This window comes from Rhipicephalus microplus, chromosome X, assembly GCF_043290135.1.
Source record: "Rhipicephalus microplus isolate Deutch F79 chromosome X, USDA_Rmic, whole genome shotgun sequence".
Classification (NCBI taxonomy): Eukaryota; Metazoa; Arthropoda; class Arachnida; order Ixodida; family Ixodidae; genus Rhipicephalus; species Rhipicephalus microplus.
In genome coordinates, this window is record NC_134710.1 from 328,378,693 (window position 1) to 328,405,322 (window position 26,630).

The window sequence follows — 26,630 nt, forward strand, 5'->3', positions numbered from 1 at the left end:
TTGATTTTTTCCCCTCTTCATTTTGTAACCTCCCCCATTGCCTAATGGTGTTTCTGTGCTGCCATGGCATGTTTCTTTCTTATTTGCTGATTTTTATGCATTCCTAATATCTGTAATATTTTTTTTTTTTCAGCTACACTACTGATGTTGAATTTCTACAGGATTGGAAGAGAAGCCAAGGTTAGTCAAAGCTGTGAAGCCTTTTCTTCATGTGAAGAAAGTTTGTTAATGAGACCACATATCATTTGCCTGCTGAGAGTTGTGCATATCTTTAGGTTGGCTTAGCTGTACTGTTGTCAGTAACATAGACAAGCATTCAATTTAATTTTCACAGTCAACATCATAAAGAAATAGGTTTTGGCCTTGGGATTGAACACTATGGTTAGCAATGTCATACTATGACACACATCTGAGCCAAATAGCACACCTCTGCATACAGCTTAGGACATTCTGTAATTTTGCTCAAATGGCTGCCGGACCTTCCATGTGCACTCAAACTTCAATATAACGAGCACGAGTATAAAGAAATGTCAGTTATAACGAAGTAAATGAAAAATAGTCTTGCAATAGATAGAGTTAGGAGTAACATTAATAATGAATTTTCGAATATAACAAACTTGTTTTTTTTTTTTTTGTAATATGCAGCTTTGTGATAATGAGATTCTAGTGCGTGTTAAAATCATTCTTGAAGCGCTAGTCCTGTTTGCATCTCGTCTGTGTTTACGTTGCGCTGGTTTAACTATTGAAATGGTCGTATGGTATTATGGAAAACAAACCTGACAGCTTGTTGGCCAGTTGTGCCATATTCCTCCTCACAGTTATGGCCAGCCATTTCCATGTGATTTATGTTGCATTGGCTTAGAAAGAATTAAAAATGCAAATCATAGCAACACACACTGTCACAAAAAGTGTGTTGTTACCTTGAATTATATTGCAGCATGTGCAAAAGTGCTTTAAACTTAAGCTTAATGACAGTTGAACTCAACCACAGGAGTGTTACACAGCAGCTGCCATCAACATCCTTAACAGCAGTTAACTTCAGTTGAGACTCGTGGACCGAGTTGATAGATGCCAACTGATAGCGTAGCCACATCCATTTTGGTGTATGCACCTTTGTTGCAAATAATCAGCTGCTCAGTAAAGAACGAACTGTTGTGTCAGTGCAACTGATGATTGAATCTAGTAAAACCATCTACTGGAACCACGCAGATGACAAAAAGGATCGAAAGCACTCAAAAATGTATGTAAAGAAAGATAACCAGCAAATAGGCTTTTGTATTGTTTCCTCAATTGAACTGGTTGTCAGATTTAAAAAAAAAAATCAGATGCTATAGTAAAACAGACCAAAACAATGTTTTTCCTAAAACACTTACTTAAAAACTTTAGGAAGTTTTCTTAAGAATCGCAGATGCTATCCAGGCACTTTCATGTGACCACGTGATGTAACTAAGCATGGCATGCACTATATAACTCCTCGAAAACCACTGTTTTGTTGGACTAAAGTTCTGATGTTTTCTGTCATTCAATTCAAGAGCAGTTGAAAGTACCCTGAATAACACAGGTATAAAAATAGGCATGAACAAAACTGTGGAAGAGCCATGATGCTCCCATCCAACCAGTGTTGCCAGATCCTATCGAGCTAACAAACGAATAATCATCACAAAGGAAGCGCAAAAAAGCGACCGACTTTTGCAAAAAAGCCCAAAAGAAGTGGAGATTTAATGAATTCTGATCAGAATATTTTTAAATATTATAGGAAAGGTCACTCAAATGTAAAGTGGAGTCTTTAATATAATAAAAAATGTCACTCAGATGTGAAGATAACTTGAAAGATCACAATAATTAAAATAAGTGCAACTATGAATAAAATTACATATTTACTTTTACTTACTTTTGAACATTGTCTCCAGGGTAGTGCTCCATTTGATTCAATGCAAGTTTGCGAGTGAATGGTTAACATTACTTTTTGATTCCCCCAACATACATTTGACTTGAATACTCAACTACTCAGTCATCGACAAACTCGCTATTGGTGAGCGTGATGAACACTAAAGTAACTATACTGGTTGAATAAGTGCAAATAAGCCCCCCCCCCCCCCCCCCCAAAAAAAGTGACAAATGACAAGAAAATTCTACAAGTGACTTGGCAAAAAAAGGAGCTCAAATCCGCTTAATATAAGTGGAACTGGCAACTCTGCACTCACCCCTCATCAAATCAAATCAAGTGGGGTTGCGAAGTCAGTATTGTAACTTTTATCATTTTCAAACACCACAAGATTCATATATCTCTGTTTGAATGATGGTGAAGAGCTCTAAAAATGATCTAAATAAAATACAGAAATGGTACTGCAAGTGGGAAATGTACATGCTCGTTGCTTTTTGTGAAACTGTTTGACTCTACATACAATTGTGTTAAGGATCAGCTTAGGAAACTGTTTGGCTGTAGTTCCACGCTACAGCGCTGCGACTTACCAAATTGTGTTGTTTTGCTAGTTGGTTCATTAAGTACAGCACAACACGAGCCCTTCTTTTCTTAGATTCTTTGCCTTGTGTTATGTTGTGTTGTAATCCTCTTGCACAGTAAGTGGAAATTTGTTTCACTGAAAATTAACCTCGAAGTTTGTGTATGAAACATTTGTTTGGTTTATAAATTCAGGTTACAGTAAGCACCAAAGGCATCAACATAAGGAAGGGGGCAGTTGCCAGGCTACAGTGCCTCCACCACCCCAACCCTCTTTTCCATCCGTAATGTGGGACCCCCTGCATGAATATGTTCATGAAAGAGTGGAACGATATTGGCACACATATTTTGACCAGTAGCTACATAGTAGGCTTATGCAAATAGTGAATTTTAGGTTCAAAGCCAATTCATTTTAGTCGAATAAGTTCAAATCAAATTTGAATAGTATATATTGCATATGAAGGAAAATAAGCACATTTATCATGAACTAAGTAACATACCAAGATTTTTAAAAAAATTGAAGTAGGGCCTCTGTGGACAGAACTTTTTTTTTTTTTTCGTTTGAAGAAAGTAAAAACAACTTTGAGTAGTAGCAGGATTTGACTTTTGATAGGATGCAAGTAATAACCTGTAAAATACGTAGCACTTAAAAATTTTTTATACTGAAGAGCACATAAACCGTCATAACGAGCTTTTAAGCTTCATAAAATAATGATTTGAGGGTAATATGTTCATTTAAAGGAGCCCTGCAGCATTTTTTGAAGAAGCCATGGAATGGATTCACTAAAGAAGCTTATTGCCTCTCAGATTCACCGCCACAAAAAATTTCAGAATTCGTTCAGTACGAGTGGAGTTGCAAAGATTTGTTGCATGCTGCAATTGCATTCTCTGTTCTCGTCCCGATGAAAGCACTGGATGCAGGAAGACATGGCACAGAGGAAGAAAATAAGTCATGGGCACCTCATGACCTTGAGCACTTTTTCCCCTCTTAGGATGCGTGACTTTTCAGTGTGATCTCGCACGTAAGTGGCAGCCTCTTGCGGCGGCCCCAGTAACAACTGAGCGTGCCATGCTCGAATCAGGCACTGGGCTGATAGATGGCCTTCTACGAGTGATTTTTGAGCATGTGGCGTCATTAGCAGAGAGACGAGAGCAATTTTCATCTGACTTTCAGAATTTATTGTGATTTGTGGGCCGCGTGCTGTGCTATAATATTTGGCTCGTGTGCTCTATATAGCCGGGACTACCGATCGGCAGCGTTTTCTCTATGCTTAATAAATGTCGCAGGGTCCCTTTAAATTTGAAGAGGGGCTTTGCCGCAGAGCCGATTTCTTTTGGATAGGTGCTTTCATGGCTTAGCATTTCTACACTGCAGTTAAACTACCTTTACGGACGGTTGAATGCAGATTAATATACATCGATTCATTCATTGCGAATACTTGGAAATTGGAAATAATTTAAATTTGAATCAAAGCGAATTCAAATACTATACTATTTGTTTGAATATTCGAAGAATTGGAATATTCACACAAGTCTGTTACATAGTAATCGGGGAATACTGTCAGCAGCACTTGCGTTCACAACGGCCGTGTTCACCAGCAGCATCTCGGCGTCCGCACAAGAAACGCCACACGAGCCCAGAACGCGTCTTCTCGGGGCTGTTGCCATGTGGCGTTGATTCAACGAACACAAAAAGAACAAGAATGGTCTCGTGAACCTGGAACGCATGACAATGCATCGCCATGGAAGGGTAAAGCGAGCCGAGACACGAGTGGCGTCGGACGCATCCGAGCGAGCTTCAGCACCGAACCGCGTTACCTTGTACATGTAGCGACCGCGGATTCACTCAGATCTTTGATATAATATAGTTTCCTTTTAAGTCGAACCTTGCCTCGCTCCATCATTTTGGACATCGCTGAGAATACCAACAGTGCCTTTCTTTAGTTTTCCTGTATCACTCTGTTGAGTAGGTGCATGATAGATGAATCAAATTGAATTAAGGTGATATGAAAACAAATCAAATGTGATTTGTTAATTACAGTTGTAATAGTGTATAATTTCAATAGTGTATCAAATGTTTGGGTAGTCTGAAATTTTAATTAGTATCAAATTTGATTAACACCTCGGCAACGAAGCCTCTGCATATAGAATCAGTAGTGATGTTAAGACGACCAAAAGAGAATAAGTATAATGTGAAGTAACAGCACAGTCAACTGAGAACGTCAAATGTAATGTATACTGTGTGAAAACTTAGGATTTTGCATGTACTATCCTTAGCATGAGCTAAAGCAGCTCTAAAATTTCAGTTTTTTTCTCTCAATGTTGCTCCTTGAGCAAGACTACAATCAGCGTTGTGTTACCTGCTTTAGCACTTTTAAGCTGTTTATATTAAAAGTTTTGCTTTGTTTAAAGTACAGCGTGTTTTTCTTATGTCTCTAACAGGTGAATCTTCAGTTGATACAGCCAGTTTGCTGGAACAATGGTGTGTCGTTGATGAATTTTTCAGCGATGTTTACGACCAGGTATGCTGGCTTGATTTTAAAACCAAATAGGCCTGAAGTAGTACATGCCTTTGCCTCATTATTACAGCAAAAATGCTTTGTGAGATATTGCCCAAGTACTAAGCGTATTGTACTAAGTGTATTGTGATTGTCACATAAAATTACTTCTACTACTTAAAATATTTTTCTAAAATATTTATTAGAAGTATTATTTGGCCTATAACTTGAGTATTACTACAGCAGCCACATTTCCATAAGGGCGAAATGCAAAGAACACCTGAGTGCTTAAGTTTATATGCACACTGAGAAACCCTAGGTGGCCGAAATTAATTCGTAGTCCCACACTACTGCATGCGTTATCATATCGTGGTTTTGGCATGTAAAACCCCAGCAATTATTAGCTTTAACTTGAGTGTTATGCTCATTCATATTCTTATAGTTTGTTTGTGCAAATTCCTTGCAAGCTTTTGCATAGCCTGGAAAAAAAATATGGATGCTGATTTGTGTGAATAAAGGGCGGGTGTGCTCTGCTAGATGCATTGTTTTTATAATTGCTTAGTGTCATAGATGTAAACAGTTCAGGTTATGGCGAAATTATTGCTCATCTACACGTGCTGCGAGAAACTCTTTTGTTGGAGTGCTTGTTCTTCTGTTTTCGAACATTATGAAAGTTTGGTGAAAATTTGATTTTTAATAGTATTGGTTGTGAAAGTGAAATCCAAGATATTTTGTATAAGTTAGTTTTACCTGTAGTGTCTCAAATTTTCTTTTTTAGAACATGAGAACATTTCTAGAGGGCTCAGCTGTGTCTTTCCTTTACTGCTGCTCTGTCTTTTGAGCACTTTTCATTTTAAGTATGTTGCAGAAACTTGCCCAAGCATCCACTTTAGCTCGAGAGATCAGCATGCGCTAGGTCACGTTGGCCTGCTTTTTTTGTTTTAGTAAATAGACATTGGAGAGGAAGAGAGAGATAATAATCTGAGAACCATATTAAACCTCCATTTGATGAAATCTGTGAAATCTACATTTTCTACCTTTTCACCCTGGTCGTATGTCATATGTAAAGCTGAAAAAAATGTAGGCCCAACTATAGTAATTAGTTTAAGCGAAACCATCGTGCCCATTCAGCCATTGCGGCTTGGTGTCCTAACTGCAGGTGTTGATTGGTGCAACGCTGATGCTGTATGTTCCCCAACCTGAACCACTTGCACTCTAGCCTGTCTAATGAGTGTGGAACATTGAAAACCATTTGCACACCATAGAAACAAAAGTTTCAAATTGCATCAGAAGAAAGCAAGACGACAAGCTGAATTATAGCACCTTTGTTCATGGTGGCCACACTTTCTGTTTTGCAACTTTGCATACACACCTTGTCTGAGGAATGAAGCAAGAGCTGTTCCAGTGTCACCAATTCAGATTGCTGTCGCGCACTGTTTCAAGAGTAGTTTTGTAATGTAAGGAAATTTTATTTCAGAACACACGATTTTATAGTGTTTCTAGCAGAGAGGTGGGTAACTGCATGCAGTTCCAGAAGCATGGCAGGCATTTAAAAGCTTGTTGTAGCGGTGCACTTGCCAAAAAAACTTTCATTTGTATTAAAAGTGCCCACTTTTATTGCTTTGGCTGGAATTTATTTTAAACTTCAGAGCCCAGAGATAATTTCTTTGAGACCATGAAAAGCAGGCTATGGGATATTCTGAAACAAACGATGACATTCTTTTTCTCAGCGATCTAGTTGGTTTAAAAAAGTAAATGTTCATGGGTAAGAGTGCAAAGCAATGCAGTAATAGAAGAGAGAGAATGATACAAGCAATGATGCTTTCTTCATTGTCTGCATCATTCGTACTGTTAGTCATGAACATAATCTTACAAGCCCAATTTTCTATGTTTATTCTGTAAAAAAAAAATATAGTAGATTGAGGTTGCTAAAGCCAATTTTTACAACTACACTGATTTCTATTTAACCCATAAGAAAGCAGAGAGGGGAAAGGGAAATGAGAAATAGAATAGAGTAGAAAAGAAAGGCTGCCTTCTCAAGATGAGTACCTATACTGAACTGAGCAGTCGGTTTGGGTACTGCCCCCTTCTCTCCCCTAGTTATCTGCTCTAGCATTTCACCAAGACTCTCTTTCAAAGGGGCCCTGCAACAATTTTTCAGCGTGGTCAGAAAATGCTGCTGATCAATAGTCAAAGTGCCTTGAAGTATGTGAGCGAAACAATATAATGCCGCATGCAGCCTGGAAATGATGAATTAATTATCAAAGTTGGCAAAAAATCCCTCTCTCTTCTCTTGAAAAATGATGCAATAAATCCCAATTACCATGTCATCTATGGCCAATGGCTGATTTGAGCATCCTGAGCTGCATACTTACCACGGCCGGCGTGGAATACCACCATGTACCCGTGCGCATGTTCGCGATAACATTAACGTAAGCAGTGTTTTTATAGAGACAAAAGTAAAAAAAGCTTCTCTAAACTATGATGTGCACTGAGGGGTGCACATAGTTTCTTACCCCCTTGTCATCCCACCCCTGCGTACTTTTAGTGCGCTCGCGAGTACAAAAGGAGAAAGTGCTTAAAGTGTGTGGCAAATCGGTATAACTCCGCTCGTACTTGCCAGCAGTCAATTCATAAAGCAATAATGAAACCGTTTGATCGTTACTTGGAAATGTTTCTTGGCTCCTTTAATAGATTATTAGCCTTGTCAGTGCCATCTGCTTCCTGAATGTTTGCAACTGAAAAATTAGTGAGAGCTCATTGCATTTAGTACTGCCACTTCCATGGCTACTCATGCTTGCTGCCTGACACGTGGCAGCAACAAAAACACCCGACTGGGCACTGGTAAAAGTTACAGGCGGTATAGATTATAGAACTATATTGGTAGTAGTACACTCAAACCTCGTTGTAACGTAATGCGATATAACAATATAATGGATATAGCGAAGTAAATGAAGTTCTTCTTGACAGCTCCATTGAGAACCATGCATTTTAAACCTCATTGTAACGAAGTAAAATTGACTGGTAGATGTATATAACGAACTAAGTTACCTAGTCTAATAAATAGTCTATAAAAAAAAACGACCGTGGTGTGTTAATTATATTGTTTTTTGCGGAGTTTGATGCTCGTTTAACGCGGCTCTTTCAAAACTTTCGCCCCGACCTTACAGCCACGCCACACGCGGCCAAGAGAGCCGTCCTCCTCACACAGCCAGCGGAGAGGATTGAGGAAGCGCTCAGCGGGTCACATGACCGAGAAGCGGCGCCACGGTGCAAAGCGATTTCCCTCTCACTAAGAGCAGACGGTGGAGAAGCTTCAGAAGACTTACATTTATTCATAAATCTATCAGGACATCCATCATTAATTGAAGTAATCAATGACGCGCATCTGCACACGTTTGCCTTGCAGCAAGTCAATCAATTTTGCACGCAGTTTGCAAAGCATAGCAGTGCAGCTAAGTCCAGCGCCAACACTCTCTAAAGATAACGGCAACGACTGTGTCTCCGCTGCTACCCTCTGCATCGAGAAAAAAGGAGCGTCTCCATGTGGAGAAAAGCAGATCGGCATTAGAGAGAAAGCCAACTCTCCGCGACAGCTTTCTTTTTTTTTTCCCTCTCTCTCTCTCTTCGCTCGCAGCCTTGAAAGGAGAAGGGTCTCTAGGTGCAGAGACTGAAAAGGGAGAAGCGTGGCACAGGCGCGTCACAGATCGGCATTTGAGAGAGAGTAAACAATCTGCCACAGTCTTTTCTTCTGTTCTTTCTTCGCGTGCAGCATTGAATGGTGCCGCCGCAGGATTGGGGATGGTGCTGAGAGCATTTTCGGAGCGCGGTATATTCGAAATAACTGTCGCAAGTGCTTGCACATTCGAAATACAGGGTGTTTTTGCCCATTGGAATACACCTAGCTTTGACGGGACCGCAGCATGAGTTCGAATTAACTGGAAATTCGAATAAAGTGGGCTCGAAATAATGAGATTTGACTGTGCTTATTTTCTGTCCCACACGTGATCGCATAGTGGTACATCGGGCCACGAGGCGGTTTCCTTCTTTGCATGCTTATAGGTGTGCGCCCATCTGAGCATACATTGCCACGAACTGTTATAATCTATATAATGAAGTAAAGCATATAGTGAAATAATTGTGGCTCTTCTTCAACTTCGTTGTAACGAGGTTTGAGTGTATAGTGCACAGCACTAGATTGTTCATGAGCATGCTTTTCGTGTTCCCCACTCGTGTAGTGAGGAGGCAAGCATTCAGATTCCCTTACATTCTCCCCCCCCCTCTCCCTTCTTTCTCTCCAGTGCTACCAGATAAGGACATGCTCCACTTCAGTGGCTGATCTATGTTGTGTGGTGCATGAGTTCAAAAATGTGCCTGTGAGAACCTTGTGTTGCACAGCCTGTCTTCCAGTGGCATTTATAGAAGTCTCTGTTCGTCGCCTTGGTATTTCTTGGTGGCAGCAGTGGAACATTTTGTATATGGAAATCGCAGGCAGACTCTTCATTATATTGTGAAAAACTGTACATTGTTTCCTATGGACACTGTGGCGCTCTGGCAAATGACATTGTGCAGTCTCAGTTTGAAAGCTTTATACTGCCTACAGCATTGCAAGCAACTTAGGGGGTGTTCTGTTTTGGGAGAGGTAAAAATATTGGGCGCAAGCTTTCTACAAGAACTGAAATTAGGGCACATCGTAAGAACAAAATTGTTGGTGCAGTCACTCTGGACATTACTGTTGCAGATTAGAATGAATGCAGTGAAGGCTATCAGTGGGAATATAAAGTGACTTGTGACCATCGTGCTTAATAACAGTGTCCCTGTTGCATGTCTGATGCACTGAATTGTTGAATTTACACGATAAATTGTGGTCAGTGCCTAGCAAAAATACTTCAATTTTATGTGTTGAATCTTGAACTATATTCTGTGTTCATATTCTATATTATGTGTTGAATCTTGAACTATATCATTGGCAGTCACTTTTTGTCCACAGCGTAAAAAAGTTGAGTACTGCTTCAACAAGTTCAACAAACTGTGCACCATACTTGAGGAGAGTCAGAGAACACCATATGGCCAGGGTACATTGTTGAAAATCCTTGATGACATGTAAGTTTTGTGTGTGAGAACAATTCTAATTTCTTCTGATTTTTGTCTTCCTTTGTTGAAAAAATGAACACTTTTTTTCTTCTTTCTTCAGCATGGCTCGAATGTTGCAACTTTATGAGAAAGGCAAGCAAAAAAGAGGTATGTTGTATAACCCAGTTCTTTTGCTTTAGAAGAAAGAAGAGAAACAGAATCCACACATTCCTTCTCACGACTTAGTTTTGATGTGCAATTTTGTTATTTATATGATTTTTATTTGATTATGATTGATTTATATATTGTTATTAAGGGACAAGGAAGGCAATGTCATAACCAATATGGATAGGATAGTTAAGGTGGCGGAGGAGTTCTACAGAGCTGTACAGAAGCCGGAAGAACCAGGGTGATAGCGTAAGAAGCAATAATAGCCCAGAGGAATTTGACATCGTAGCAGTAATGGCAGGGGAAGCAAGGAAAGCCCTGGAAGGAATGCAAAGAGGCAAAGCTACTGGTAAGGATGTTAGAAAAACTGGCCACCTTATATACGAAGTGTCTTGCCTCTTGACAGGCAAGACACTTTTAACATAATTTTAGTCCACAAAAAAGGAGATGCCAAGGACTTGAAAAACTACAGGCCGATCAGCTTACTGTCTGTTTTCTACAAACTGTTTACAAAAATAATAGCTAATAGGATTAAGGTGACATTAGAGTTTAATCAACCAAAGGACCAAGCAGCATTTTGTACAGACTACTCTACAATAGACCATATTCATACTATCAATCAGGTAATAGAGAAATGCGCGAAATACAACCAACATCTGTACATAGCTTTCATAGATTACGAGAAGGCGTTTTACTCAGTCGAGACATCAGCAGTAATGCGGGCACTACGAAATCAGGTCATCAACGAACCCCAGATGAACATGCCGGAAGAAATCTAGTGAATTCACAGCAGTGATGGAAGTGCTGCTCAAATTGCTCCAAACTGCTCCAAAAGAGAAATGGTGCTCCAAAGAGTAACTTTTGTTAGTAATAATTGCTCCAAACTTGCACCGAAGTGACACTGAGAGAATGAGAATGAACTTTTACTGGTTTGATCAACTCGTACATCCTAAAGAAACTGAAAAGAATCTGGGTGCTATCATCCCAGAGTGTTGCTAGTGGCAGCATTATCGGGTCTGATCTCTTTTGTGCTACAAGAACTGGCATATTAACCATGTAGCTCATTTGGCTGTTTTTTTTCCTCAGCTAGACATGTAGGCTACTGTGGTAAAATGTAAAAATAAGCAGGATTGATTTTATCGCATACCGATTATCTACTGCTTATTTGGCCACATGGGACTGCGGTTACTTTTATAATCAGCTCAGCTTTCCCGGTTTGGTTTGATTTCTGCCACAAATAATAGCATTTTAAATTGTAGCTCATTTCACAGCACATTTTTGACAACCTGCCTTTGTTTGCTACATGATAATTACATTGATTGTTGTCTGGCATAGATATTTCATAAGAAATATAATGTTTAAGAGATGCTTCACCAATGCTCTTAACTCCAGCTAATCTACGGCACTAATAGCTGCTATGAACTAGCATTTTTTCTTGCTCCAAAAACGTTTACGGCTGCTCCAAAGCAGTACTTTTCCTGCTGCAAAGTATGCTCCCAAAAGTAAAAAGGCACTTCCATCACTACACAGCCACCATATATTCATAAAAAAAGCGACAGAATCCTAATAAAGAAGGGTGTAAGGCAGGGAGACACAATCTCTCCAATGTTATTGACCGCGTATTTACAGGAGGGTTTCATGGCCCTAGATTGGAAGAGTTAGAAATAAGACTTAATGGAGAATGTCCTAGCAATCTGCGATTCGCTGATGACATTGCCTTGATGAGTAACTCAGGGGACGAACTACAGCTCATGATTACTGCACTGGACATAGAAAGCAGAAGAGTAGGTCTGAAAATTAATATGCACAAAATTATAGTAATGTGCAACAGTCTCGGCAAAAAACAGCACTTAGCAATAGGTGGAGAGAGTCTGGAAGTAGCACAGGTAGTAAACGCGGAGCCAAACCACGAGATTGAAGCAAGTAGGAGAATAAGGATAGGGTGGAGCGCATTCGGCAAGCATTCTCAAATCATGACAGGTAGATTGCCACTATCCCTCAAGAGGAAGGTATATGACAGCTGTATCTTGCCGGTACTTAGCTACGGAGCAGAAACCTGGAGGCTTACAAAGAGGGTTCAGCTTAAATTGAAGACGATGCAGCGAACGATGGAAAGGAAAGTGATGGGTGTAACCTTAAAGAGACAAGAAGAGAGCAGAGTGGGTCAGGGAACAAACCAGGGTTAAGGATATCATAGTTGAATCAAGAAGAAGTGGACATGGGCCAGGCACGTAGCGCGTAGACAGGATAACCGCTGGTCGTTAAGGGTAACTAACTGGATTCCCAGATAAGGCAAATGGATTAAGGGGCGACAGAAAGTTAGGTGGGTCAATGAGATTTTATTTTGATTATTTATTTCAGACATACTGCCAATCCTAGCGAAGATTTTCGCAGGAAGGGCGTACATGAAATAAAATATACAAAACTGAACATTTTAGAAATAACAATATGCAACAAATATAAGCAAGTTCAACATAAACATCAGTTCAACATAAACATCATTTGCAGGAAGACATGTGGGAGTATAAAAAAATGCACCTATAGAGAGCTACAAAAAAAAGTGCCATGAAAAAGAAATAAAAAAGAAGTAAATAAAATAATAGGGTAAAAGTAGTGTATAATATAGTAAACACATATAATGTGTGTATATGTCTTTAAAGGATGAAAATGATGTGATAATACAAATAAAAACAGCAGTTAGTACTATATTAACAGTTTATGATTGGGAATGCCATAGATAATTTTCCAGGAGTGACATGAAGCTTTTTTTGTTATTACAGGTAGTTATGTGTGTAGGGTGACTGTTCCATACTCATGGCTTGTGGAAAAAAAAGAAATTTAAAACAGCCAGTTCTGTTCAGGTATTCCTGAAGAAATATAGGGTGCTTATGACGCGAGGGCCTGATTTCTGGATGAGATAGGTATTTGCTTCTATCAATACGAAGCTTATTGTGAAAAAGTTTAAAGAGCCTTTTCTGGCGAGCAAGTTCTACACAGTTACGGAGGGTCAGTATTTCTACTTCTTGCATTAACTCTGAGGTGGAGTCAAATGTGTGGTATCTGTTGAAAATAAACCTAACTGCTTTCCTCTGCATGTTTCCCCATTTATTTATTAAGTTTTCAGTAGATGGAAACCAGACAACGTTTGCATACTCGAGCACTGGTTTCGCAAATGTGTAGTAGGCAAGCAGCTTCGTTGCATGCGGTGTCGAATGTGGGCACCTTTTGAGAAAAAGAAGTCGTTTTATTGCAGATGAAATTACGGGTTTTACATGTGCCTCCCATCTTATATCTTCAGATATGATTAAGCCAAGATACCTGTGTTCCTTAACTGGAGTTAGCTGAGTGTTCGCAATTGTGTAAGAAAAATTTGATTGAATGGTTTTCCTGGTTTTCTAAGTAAAGCTGATTTACCTAAATTTAATGGCATCTGCCACTGCACACACTTTTGGAACACAGATTTTAGATCACTTTCGAGGGCAAGGTGATCATTGGAACAGTCAATTTCTTTGTATATAATACAATCATTGACGAAAAGCCTTATTTTAGTTTTAATAGATGCAGGTAGATCATTTATAAAAATTAGGAATAAAATGGAGTCAAGACACTGCCTGAGGTACGCCTGACATAACTATGGTTATTGCAGATTTTTGGTGAATAATTTTGATAAACTGTGTTTGGTTTGATAAGTAGGCACTACTCCAGTCACTAATTGCCCTTTATCTAACACTTCTCCGATTTTTATGGTTAGTTCTTTATGACACACCTGATCAAAAGCTTTGGAGAAGTCCAGCAGTTTAAGATATTGACACACCTCGATGGGCGCATGAAGAGGAAGAGGTAGAAGCGGTCTGGGTCACGAGCAGCTCGGTCGCCGGTTTCTGGCTCTGAGCTGTACCGATCTCAACCATTTTCCTGTAAATAAACGCGTTCCTTCGTCACAGTTGTGGTGGAGGTGCTGGGTAAGCCAGCTACTGTCAAGCGAGACCGGAGAGCAGCCGTCTACTAACGACGGAACCGCAAGAGCACGAGCTTCGCCGCAGCCGTCGACTAGCGGGCTTGCCACCACTACCTCAAGATATGAACTTGGACGGAGACATCCAGCAGCCGGTCGCGAGGGCGCCGTCTTTCCACTACCGAGAGCCACGCACATTTACAGGAAAACCTGGCGATGACGTTGAAGAATGGCTCAGCCACTATCAACGGGTGAGCCGAGCCAATGGCTGGAATGCGGCCAGCCAGTTGTCCCACGTGGGTCTATTTCTCGATGGCAGTGCTTTAGTGTGGTTCGAGAATCACGAAGACACCTTGACAACATGGGACCAGTTTATGGAGGAGATCAAGAAGTGCTTTGGCGACCCTGCGACGAAGAAGAAACGTGCAGAGCAAATGTTGTCGCAGAGAGCTCAAGCTTGTGGTGAGACATGCAGAACCTACATTGAGGAGGTACTGAAACTGTGCAAATGTGTGGACACCAACATGACGGAAGAGGACAAGGTGGGCCACATTCTCAAAGGAATTGCGGAAGACGTCTACCACTTCCTTATCGGCAAGGAGAGTCTTGAGTCTGTGGCCGATGTGATTGGGCACTGCCGAACGTTTGAGGCCCTGAAGACTCGCCGCATCACTACGAAGTTCGGACGCCTTGCCAATGTTACGACCGTCGCCACTGTCGATGTGTGCCAAGACTCCGTGCCTACCGACCTTTCGTCAACGATTCGCCTCATTGTACGTGAGGAACTCCGTCGTCACCTTTACGCGCCCTTGAACGCCCGAGAACCACCGTGCGATACACCGTCCACAAGTATCAATGCTACGAGTTTCGAGGAGCGCAGCTATTCCAACCGCGGCCCTCAGCTAAGGGCTCCACCACCGGCGTCTTCTTATGTAGAGCCGCCTCATGCTCCCCACAGTCGTTACGGCTACAACAGCCATCCACCTCCTTTTGCGTCTCAGTGGGAACAGAGCGCCGCGTACCCTCAACATCCAGCGACGTTCCCTATGCCCCGTGAACGGCCCGTCTGCTACCAGTGCGGTGTTCGTGGACATATCGCCCGATTTTGCCCAATGCGACGTAATCCACGTTCGACATTCCCTCAGAGATCCGCGACGTTTGCACAACGAAGCCAACGGCCTGACTACACCTACTGGCCCCCCAACCCAACTGACGAGCGGCACGCCTACCAGCCGATCAACCGGAGTGATTCGCCCGGATCTGTGCGCAGCTTAACGCCGCCCACCACCCGTCCACCTCGGTCACCGTCTCCACGGCGCCGGTCACGAATGTCGTCTCCGCCACCGGGAAACTAGCCAGCGCGGCCGACGGAGGTGAGGTCGCTGGACGTACCGATTTTCATCAAAGAATGCCTCCACCAGTTTCTATGCTTCAGAATAAGGTTCAGGTACTTGTTGACGACGTTCCCACGATGGCATTGATAGACACTGGCGCAAGTGTTTCCGTGATGAGTTTAGTTTTTAAGCAACGACTGGGCCGTAAGGTTATGTTTCACTGGGACAAACCTGCCACATTTCGGGCAGTGAGCGGCGCATTCTTGCGTCCTGTCGGCGTCTGCACTGCGTCTGTTAGTGTTGCCGGTAAAACGTTCAAGGCGGAATTCACAGTACTGGCTCAATCAACGCATGACGTTATACTTGGCATAGACTTTTTGCGAGAGTGTCGTGCGACCGTGGATTGTGGAGCAGGTGAGGTTCTGTTGTCTACTCTCGCCCAGCAGCCTGATTGTGAGAAAGGTAACCTCACTGTAGCTAAAGATGTACTTCTCCCAGCGTGGTCCACGGCCAGCGTACAAGTGACCACTTCGGAAACCAACTCGAGTTTGAATTCACGTGACATAGTGATTGAGCCATTGCCTGTAGCTTGTCTCAAGAAAAACATCTTTGTACCACGGTGCATTGTATCTCTCGCAGACGAGACGGCTCAATTATGGGTGATAAACAGCTCACCCGAGTCGGTTGTACTACCGGCTGGTATGCGCCTTGCCCTGTTCGAAAAGCAGAGCAGCACCTGCATTGGAGCTTTAAGCGATCTTGAAAGGGCGGGTCCGGAAACTTCTGGTATGGAAGCTGAATTTTCAAAAATGGTTAGCAAGTCCATTTCCTCACAGAAGCGCAAAGACCTGGTTGCACTGCTGGCGAGACATGCTAAAGTATTTGATTTTGCACGGACGGTGCCTAGGGCTCAGATACCGACCACGCGCGCTCGTCACAAGATCGATACTGGCTCTGCTCATCCTCTCCGACAAAAGCCCTATCGCGTGTCCGTGTCCGAACGCAAAGTTATTGCTGAACAAGTTGGCGAGATGCTAGCCACTGGTGTAATTCAAGAATCGTCAAGTCCGTGGGCTGCACCTGTTATTTTGGTAAAGAAAAAAGACGGGTCCTGGAGGTTCTGTGTTGATTATCGGCGTCTCAATTCTATAACCAAGAAGGACGTGTACCCCCTCCCCCGCATTGATGACGTAATTGACTGCCTTCATTCAGCTTCCTACTTTTCTTCGGTAGACTTGCGATCCGGGTATTGGCAGATTCCCATGGATCCAGTTGATAAAGAGAAGACGGCTTTTGTAACGCCAGACGGTCTATTTGAATTTAATGTTATGCCGTTCGGCTTGTGTAATGCTCCGGCAACATTTGAACGCTATATGGATACCGTCTTGAGAGGCCTTAAATGGGAAATTTGTTTATGTTACCTGGACGATGTGGTTATTTTTGGACGAACTTTTGAAGAACATAATCATCGCCTTGACGTTGTTCTAACATGTTTGGAGAAAGCCGCCTTGACACTGAACTCAAAAAAATGTCGTTTCGGTGAACGGCAAACACTGGTTTTAGGACACCTTGTGGACAAAGCTGGTGTTAGGCCGGACCCGCAGAAAGTGGACGCCGTCAGCAAGTTTAAGCAGCCACAGTCTATCCGCGAGCTACGAAGCTTTCTGGGCCTATGCTCTTATTTTCGCCGCTTTGTACCTAATTTTGCTGAAAAGGCCCAGCCACTGACTGACTTGCTGCGCAAGGACGTCCCTTTCCACTGGACACCAAATTGTGAGTCAGCGTTTAAGCAACTAAAGTTCGCTCTCACTTCCGGGCCAATACTATGCCACTTCGATCCCTCTGCTTCCACGGAAATCCACACCGATGCCAGTGGAGTTGGTCTCGGCGCGGTGCTTATTCAACGACACAACAATGCTGAACACGTCGTCGCCTATGCAAGCCGGTCCCTGAGCAAGGCAGAGCGTAATTATACGGTTACCGAATTGGAGTGCCTCGCCGTCGTTTTCGCCGTACACAAGTTTCGCCCCTACATCTACGGTCGTCGTTTCTCAGTCATCACCGATCATCACTCTCTTTGCTGGTTGGTGAGCCTACGTGATCCATCTGGTCGACTTGCGCGATGGGCCATACGGTTACAAGAATTTGACTTCACGGTCCGCTACAAGAGCGGTAATCGCCACGCAGACGCTGACTGCCTGTCACGGCTTCCTCTACCAACGACCGAGTGTGAAGCTGATAATTTTGACGATTTTATCACAGCTATTGACTCTCATTTTCCTGACATCGCGGCTTTCCGGACAGCACAGCACGAGGATCATTGCTTAGATCACCTGTTTGCCTCCGCGAATGACCCGGCCAGTTCAAGCTCTTTTGTAGTCCATGACGCCGTCTTTTACAAGAAGAATTATTCTGGCCAAGGCGCCCGTCTGCTTCTGGTAGTTCCACGCGCTCTACGTCCCCAAATTTTTCGGTTCTGCCATGACAACGCAACCAGTGGGCACATGGGCTTCGCCAGAACGTTTCATCGCATCCAGCAAAGGTTTTACTGGCCCAAGATGCGACGCGACACAGAAAAATACGTAGCGGGTTGCGAACAATGTCAACGTCACAAGCGTCCCACGACTACATCACCCGGACCTCTCCATCCCGTACCACCTCCTAGCTCTCCCTTCGAGATTGTTGGTGTCGACCTTCTAGGTCCGTTTCCGCGGTCAGCCAGTGCCAATCGATGGGTCATCGTGTGCGTCGACCACCTGACGCGCTACGCAGAAACTGCGGCTATACCTACTGCAACAGCCTTTCACGTGTCGCAGTTTATGCTTCGGCATATCATTCTCCGTCATGGCCCTCCACGAGTCGTCATTAGCGACCGGGGACGTCAGTTCGTCGCTGACATCGTTGAAGAGATCCTACGCCTGTCTGCCAGCCAATTCCGCCACGCAACCCCGTATCACCCCCAGACGAATGGCCTCGTAGAGCGGACCAACAGGACGCTAACGAACATGTTGTCAATTTATGTTGATGCCAAGCACAAAAACTGGGACGAAGTACTGCCCTATATCACAACGCCTACAACACCGCGAAACACGAGACAACAGGGTACGCGCCCTTTTTCCTGCTCTACGCCCGCTCCCCTCGCAGTTGCCTCGACACCATTCTGCCTTTTACGTTAGATGTGGAAACATCGGTTGCCGAGTCACTATGCCGCGCTGAAGAAGCCCGTCGCGTCGCACGCCTTCGAACCATTGCATCTCAACAGCGCTCCAAGACCCGGTACGACGCCCACCATCACTCCGTTGCCTACACAAAGGGTGACCTGGTGTGGTTGTGGACACCTGTCCGCAAACGTGGTTTATGCCAAAAGTTTCTGGCCCACTACTCCGGACCATTTGTAGTCATTGACCGTCTCAGTGACGTCACATACGTCATCTCCGGCGTCACAAGCAATGGTCGGCGCTCTAGCAAGACACAGCTGACACACGTCGCGCGCCTCAAGCCATATCACCACCAACCTTCCTATTGACTCGCCCAGTGGGCATCGTCTGCGAACGGGGGAAATGACACACCTCGATGGGCGCATGAAGAGGAAGAGGTAGAAGCGGTCTGGGTCACGAGCAGCTCGGTCGCCGGTTTCTGGCTCTGAGCTGTACCGATCTCAACCATTTTCCTGTAAATAAACGCGTTCCTTCGTCACAATATATTTGTTTTTGATTGCCAATGGCTTGTGATAATTCGTGTACTAATGCTGTTATTTGCATAACTGTAGAAAGGCCTTGGCAGAAACCATGCTGAAGTGGTGATAGAATGCGTTTTTATTTGGCATACGTAGTAATGTGTTTGAGGATGATGTGTTCAAGCAACTTGCACGTTGTGCTGGTTAGCGAAATAGGGTGGAAATTGGAAGCGTCTGTTTTGTTACCTTTTTTGTGAATTGGTATTATTTCAACAGTTTCCCACTCACTTGGGAGAGAACATGTTGTTAATGATTTAGTAAATAATGAAAATAAGTATTTTGCCATCCATTCAGCATACTGCATTAAAACTTCGTTAGGTATGTCATCGGGACTGGCTTTCTCCTTGCAGTCTAGTATTAAGAGTCAATGAAAGATTCCTGCTTCATTTAAGGAGATCTCATCTATTGTATCAGAACTGAGGGGCTGTACATAGCATAGTATTTCATCATTAGTGAAAATAAACTTACAGTAATTGTTCATTAAGTTTGCTCTTTCTTTACTTCTAGAGACATAGCGCCATGAATTTGGCTTTTAGGGCCAAGGTAATTTCAAAATTTTTGTGCTGATTGTTTTAGAAAATTAGCATATTAGAGAGCTAAAAGCATTTATAGTCTTTATTTTTGATTTCATGAAAATGATACACAAAGTGAGAGATAAGCCAGTTTCAGCATTCGGGATCTTCTTCAACAATTTTCTAAGTCGTTTACATTGTGTTTATCATGTTTAATTTCACGGTTCATCCAAGGATTGTGTCTTTTTGTTCATTTTAGTTTGCTGTGTATGTAACCTTTAATACAGAAGAATATAATGGCTTTAAATTTCTGCCACAGCAATTCAATGCCTAATTCAGGGTTATTAGCAAGTGCTTGAAAGGAACAATATTCGCAGGAAAGATGAGCTATGATGCTAGAATCGGCCGCATTCTTAAAATCAAAAGAAGTGACAGTTGACTTGGAAGGTATTATGAGGCTGGAAGGTATTATGAGGCTATGGACAGGGACCTAATAAGCCACTGCGTGGTGGTCTTATATACCGTCTAGAAGTTGAATATTGACTTTATCTGAAAGAAAGTGATCGGTCAAGAAAACTAGGTCGAGTATGTTTGCAGAATTACCTTGCACACTAGTAGGTTGTTTCACAACTTCATAGATATTCAGGCTTAACATAATGTCAAAAATTATGTCAGAGCAAGTGGAGTGATGTTGCAACATGTACCAGTTGATATCTGGGAGATTAAAGTCACCTAGTAGTATTAGTCTCTTTCCTGTGGCGTGGCAACGAAGATAGGTGTGCAAGGATGTTAAAACTTCACTGTTTGATGAAGGTCTTCAATACACGCAGCCAACAATCACATAGGAGGCAACAAAGTGTATTTCGCGAAAGATCGCTTCAACGTCTGGAAGGGGCGTGAAAAGAATGTTTTTGTTTATTAAGATGGCAACGCCTCCTCCCCGTGTTTTTCTATCTTTGCGTAAGATTGCGTAGTTTGGGAATGTTATCTTAAAATTTTTGACATCATCCATTAGCCATGTATCTGTTAAGGCGACAAAGTAGTTTAAAACTGAGTAAAAAAACATTCGAGCAAGTTCAGTTTTTGCTGAATGCTGCGGGAATTTATGTTAGCAAATATTATTCAATGCGCGAGGGGTTGTTGCGTGAACACAAGGTCCGCATTTCTGATTTGGCATTTTTTTGATGGGAACTGCACAAAGGTGGTCGAATGCAATTTGATTATTCATCCCAGCTAAAGAAATCATTGTTAATTTTTAGTTTGTCAAATATCAGAGAAACCTTATCACCGGCAACTCTATTTATTTTAACTGTTCTCAATAGGTACCTTTTGATATCATGCACTCGAGGTGAAAAGTCTTCTCAATTTGCAAGGGCTGATCCCTTAAGATTGGAGTGATTTTGCAGTGTTTTATTTTTGTCACGGAAATCTAGGTGTTTCAATATCACAAGCCACGTCTTGTTTGTGGCAACTCTACCTAGTCTGTGAATTCGTCCTATGATTACCGGCTCAAGCTTAAGAACAACACTTACTATATTTTTTATTACTTATTATTTTTTCATCGATTTCAACATCCAGTTCTCTGGATGTTATACCTGCGAAAAAGTTCGCAGGTATAACGTGGCAGCAGAAAGCACAAGACTGGGTTGATTGGTGGATCATGGCAGAGGCCTTTGCCCTGCAGTAAGCGTAGTCAGGCTGACGATTGATGGTGATGATATTTTATCAGTCAACAAAAAAAAAGTTGGCTTTTGTGATTCCTTGATATATTATGCTCTACCCATTTGAACAAATTTAAAGGTGAAGTCATTGCTCGTCTACCCTCTGCCCCTCCCTTCTACACACACTTTTGCATAGCCTTTTTTATAACGATAGTGATTAAAATGCTTAAACCAAACACTTGCTGCCAAACAATTGCTGTACAAGGTCAGAGTGCAATTATTTCTGTCATACCCTGTGTGCAGTACTCCATAGAGTCGTGAGAAAGAGCACTCTATGTAGTGCCCTGTCTTTGCAGACACTTGTGGGAGGCTGCCTATGTTGGGGGGGGGGGGGGGGGGAGTAGGGGTCGGGAAAGAGGATGGGCAGGCAAGCATAGTAGCAGGGTGGTTGGGGAGGAGGAGCATAGGTCTCTCCTTTGGTCAACTAGTCCCGGGGAGGTGAAAGTCATGAGAGATGATGCATTACATGCTGATAAAGGCAATAAATGGAAGGCACACACTATATTGAGTAAGCTGTGGCAGTTTCAGAGGTGTAGGGAGTTTTGTGTGAGGGCCTCCGCCAGTGCTCCCATATATTTGCACACGCAATATTGCAGCTTGCTTGCACTCGTTATGTTTAAAAACAAAATACTAGACATTGCAGATAGTAATCCAAAAATTTGCTTTTTTAGGCCTACATCATGTCGGAAACCCTGCATGAATGTTTGTCTTATATCATTTGATATTCTTGTGTTTTTCTGAAAAGCCCACAGGTATTATATTCAAGGAAGGAACAAAAGCATTAGTATGTGTTGTATTAGTATCTACTTGACTTCAGCATTACTATCAGCCTTATGTCGGCTCATGTTGATACTCACATTTACTCACGCATACTTAACTCACTAGTGTTTATATGCCAGCTCAATATTTGTTAACCAGAGATGTGAGTTGCAAAAGGGGAGGGGGGGGAGTAGTGACCTTTGCTGCTCCTCCCCCTCTTGATCTTTCAAGGGAAGTTCAAGGTAAAAACATCTTGTCTGATTGATTTCTTTGTATAAAAATGGCTTTATGGGATTACAACTGATAATTGGTATTTGAAGGTACAAGATCAAACAGGGCCAAATAAAGCACTGATTATGCAAGCTATTGGTGTTAAAGAGCGTTGAAACTATGGTCGAAAAAGCTAATAACAGGCTAACAAACTCATAAATTGACTCACTCAGACTCAGATCGAGCCATGAGTCTGAGTCTGAGCGTGTTTCAGTAGGTCTGGTTGAAAAATTTTAGTGAGTCCGAGTCTGGACGAGTCCTATGGATGAAAATTTTGATGATTCGAAATCTGAGTGAGCCCTAAGGCCGAAGTATAGTTCATGAGTGAGTCAGTGAGCTCCACATTTTTTAATGAGTATGGTATGAATGTACTAATGCCATATTTTGTTTTGGTTATGACAGAAGAACTTGTTTGTGCTCATCTTAAATGACACATAATCTCGGCCTTCATAAAAGGAGCTGTCTTGTAACTGATTATTCATGTTTGCATGTAGAGCTTGTGCAGTTGTTGAATTATGAAGTTCATTTTTGGCATCTAGTGAGATGTGCATCATGAACTAGTAGTGTGTACTTGCAAAATCACATACTTTTATTTCCTGACTGCCTGTATGGCTCTCATTGCAGATTATGGAAGTGTATCCACCACATGCATGGAGATGTGTGGAACTATACAGGAACTTGACCAAGAACAGGAGCGGGTGATGAAGCATGTCAGCCCTTACATGAGGTTTGTCACTTGAGCCCTTGTAGTATACTGCTGTAAGGAAACAGTAAAGCAAATTGCCAAGTCACACTAAATTAAGTGCTTCTGAGATGTTCCAACTTGAGGACTTTTTTTAACAAAATGCAAGGTTTGCACCCGTGCAGCGAAAAATGCCAAGTATACTGGCTTCACGAACTTTACTTGTGAGATCTTCATAGGTGATACCAATATGTCAATCGATGACAAAAAAAGAAAGTTTATTATTTAACATGGGGAAACAAAAAGGTGCATTGACCATTTTTAGGTGACTCATTAATGAGTTTTCTGCTCTCATACCAATATTTATTTACGTAGCTTTGAGGTGGTCTCAGCACTCCTACTGAGTGTATGAACCTAGAGCACTAGGTCTCTTCAAGACTGCCTTGCAACTTGTAACGAATGAAGTACAAATAAGCAAAATTTTACAACTCCCACTAATTAAACACATGTTAAAAAATTTATTAGCTCAAGGTTGTTGGCTAACTCATTTATTTGATATGCAAGTAACACCTACCATTTTAGATAAGCTAGAAAAATGGTGAAATCTACAGCAAGTTTCCTTTTTCAATCTCCGCAGATAAAAAAAATTGACAGTGACTGGTATTCTCACATGCATTCTCATTGACAAACTCTGATTTAATCTCACTTTACTCGAATAGGAATTCTGCACCATTGAGAAACTGCCAAGACAATGCCATCACATCAATTGATTGCTTCTCCTATAATCCTTCCTTTTCTGCTTATTGGTAATGCTTGCATCCATAGCACAATGGGACTATGCAACGTATATGCTTAGACCTTTTCATGAAACGAATTTGTGTCTGTTCATTCTTATTTTGCAGAAGTATGCTTGGAGTCTATCATGAGCTGGGCAACTTGCATTATTCTATAAAAAAGTTGTCTTACCGTATAGTGTCTATCAGCCAAGGACTGTCTACTATGCAGCGGCAGCGCCAGCAATCTATCTGGAACCTGCTTCGATCAGAGAGTGTAAGCACACAGTTATACATGCATGACTGTATGTTTTATAAGAATTTGTCTTTCTAGATTTTGTAGCCGAGCTGTTGCTCACAAAAAAATGCTGTATTTACTCGCATTATTTGTGCACATTTTTTTTTCACAATTTTGGGGTTCCAAGAAGGGGTGCACAAATTATGCGGGGATTTCGGGAACGCATACGAAATGATGTGCAATTGTCCCAAGGCGCGCAGTATATACATTAAAGAAAATAAAATAAATTGGACCATCAACGAAGTGTACTTGTTTATTTAACAGAATTAGCATCTACTTTAACCAGTCAGATCCAGTCACGCGCGGTCTAGTTGGAATCACCGGTCGAGAGGTCCGATTGAAAATCGTTTTAGCTGATGTCCCTGCCCTCCTAAAGTGCATCGCCCTTGTTTCTGTACAGCGCGTTCGAATCTCCCATTTTCTTTAAGCTCTTCTTGACAATGCTGGTAGAAACTAGGTCTCATGACACGGTGATACTGGAGGACCTAAGCGTTCGCACATAATTGAAAAGGCCTTCTTGAGCGACAGAAAACTTGTACAGTCGATCACGGATATATCGAACTCAAAGGGGATCGCAAAATAGTTCGAGATATCGATAATTTGAAATACAAAATATGCATATTTAAGGCCTAAACTAAAGCATTTCAGGCTTCAGAAATCGTTACAAGTGCTAACATAACGATTCGCTCGCAGTATAAGGAAGGACAAAGTGTGAACTGCGAGTTACGGCACTTTATTTCGTATGAAAACGTCCATAAACTTGTCTTAGTGCTTGCACAATGTCAAGTTCCAGTCATCCTCAATGTCATCGAAGCTTTTCATATAAGCGAATTCAGCTTCTTAGGCCACAACAGCGGTGATTGACGCAGAACACTGATGCAAGCTTTGTTGTGCGGCAAAAGGTTGGTTAGTGGCAGCAGTGAAAGCAGTGGCATATTCACAGCCAACAACGTTCACAACCGCATCGGTACACTTGCGTGGCAACGGCAATGGCAGCCATGATCTCAGGATCGATGCAGTCAGAAACAGCTACATCGTCATCTGCACTGATGAAGTCGCTCACAGTCCGAGACAGTGCCCAGAAATGCTGATAAGTCACATAATTCATTGAGGCACTGTACGTCGTTGTCAGTGTTCATGATGCACACGAAGTCGTCAACTGGCCCGCAAGCAAAGTTTACGATGGTGCTTTACTTGACATTGCTCTATGTGCCAGTCATAATTTTTATCGCTGCATGTAGGTCAACGTTCTGTTCAACTCCCGAATAAGGATTTATGTATAAGGAACGAGGAGAGAAGTACACCAAAAGACAATGATGAGCCCCCTCCGTCGACATTTTAGTGATATCAATGTCACTTGTGGCTTTGATGTTGGGAACTGCTGCTTTTAGCATATTTGATGCGAAAAGCTAGAAAGGGCGCAGCCTCCGAGACGGGCATTTCAAAACTGAAAAACTAAAAATACGTCGCGAGGTTGCACATCTCGAGGGCCATGCTTTTCAGGCTCGCATGCCATTGTGCGCTAACAAGGAAGGGAATGCGAACATTGTAACGAAATTGCCAAGACACTTCGCATTCTCATTTTGCTGTCCTCTGCAATCAGTCTTTTTGAAATACCTTACAAACCGGACTATAGGTCAAGTGGGAATATAGGTCGACCCCCCAAGCTCAAGTTACCGAAAAAGAAAAAAAAAAAAGAAAACAACCCGAAATTGCCGAACGACATTCATTTGCGAATTAGGCGCACCGCACCCCTATCGCAAGAGCTCCCCTCAACCATCATCGCAACTGTTCCTATTCGTCAGACGAAGCACCACTGTCTTCTGAAGATGAGAGTTTGTCCCTGTCCGCCTCCCTCAGTGCGTTGTCTTCCCTGCCATACAGCGAGTTGCTGATGGAACATTTCTTAAAAGCATTTTCCACCATGGAATCTGGCAAGGAACGCCAGGCGGAAAGCACCCAGCCGCAAACAGTCGCAAGCGGATGCCTCTGTAGACGGCCCGTCGGCGTCTTGGGGTTGTCGCCGGACATCCACTTTTGGTACTCCAGCCGCACTCTGTCCTTTAACCGCTTGTTTAGCACGTAGATCGGTTGAAGGGTGGACCTCATACCACCTGATATCACGGCGAGATCCGTTTTTCTATCGCCCAGTGCGCGCTTCACAGCGTCGATTAAGTGACCACAAAACGCATCTGACACCAGCATGCTGCAAAGACGGAGCAGTGCATCTGGTTGACGATTCCAGACTACTCGTATGCATTCGAGCATCATGGCCTCATCCATGTATCTTTTTTTGTTGACGCGAACGACAACACCGGGCGGGAACACTTCCTTGGGCATTGTCTTACGTTTGAAAATGATGAAGGGCGGAAGCTTTCTACCATCTGCCA

At 42.5% G+C, this 26,630-nt stretch overlaps 1 protein-coding gene across 3 annotated transcripts in view; it reads left to right on the plus strand.

Annotated features, from left to right (window-relative positions):
* The window catches only part of LOC119161269 (inhibitor of nuclear factor kappa-B kinase subunit alpha), a 103,957-nt gene that overhangs the window by 56,109 nt on the left and 21,218 nt on the right, over positions 1-26,630 (plus strand). For all 3 annotated transcript variants that reach the window (XM_075879621.1, XM_037413658.2, XM_075879620.1), the window contains exons 12-17: positions 134-180; positions 4,904-4,983; positions 9,950-10,062; positions 10,154-10,200; positions 23,112-23,214; positions 24,072-24,219. In XM_075879621.1, the coding sequence (XP_075735736.1) occupies positions 134-180; positions 4,904-4,983; positions 9,950-10,062; positions 10,154-10,200; positions 23,112-23,214; positions 24,072-24,219 (538 nt within the window). The remainder of the gene's footprint in view (positions 1-133; positions 181-4,903; positions 4,984-9,949; positions 10,063-10,153; positions 10,201-23,111; positions 23,215-24,071; positions 24,220-26,630) is intronic.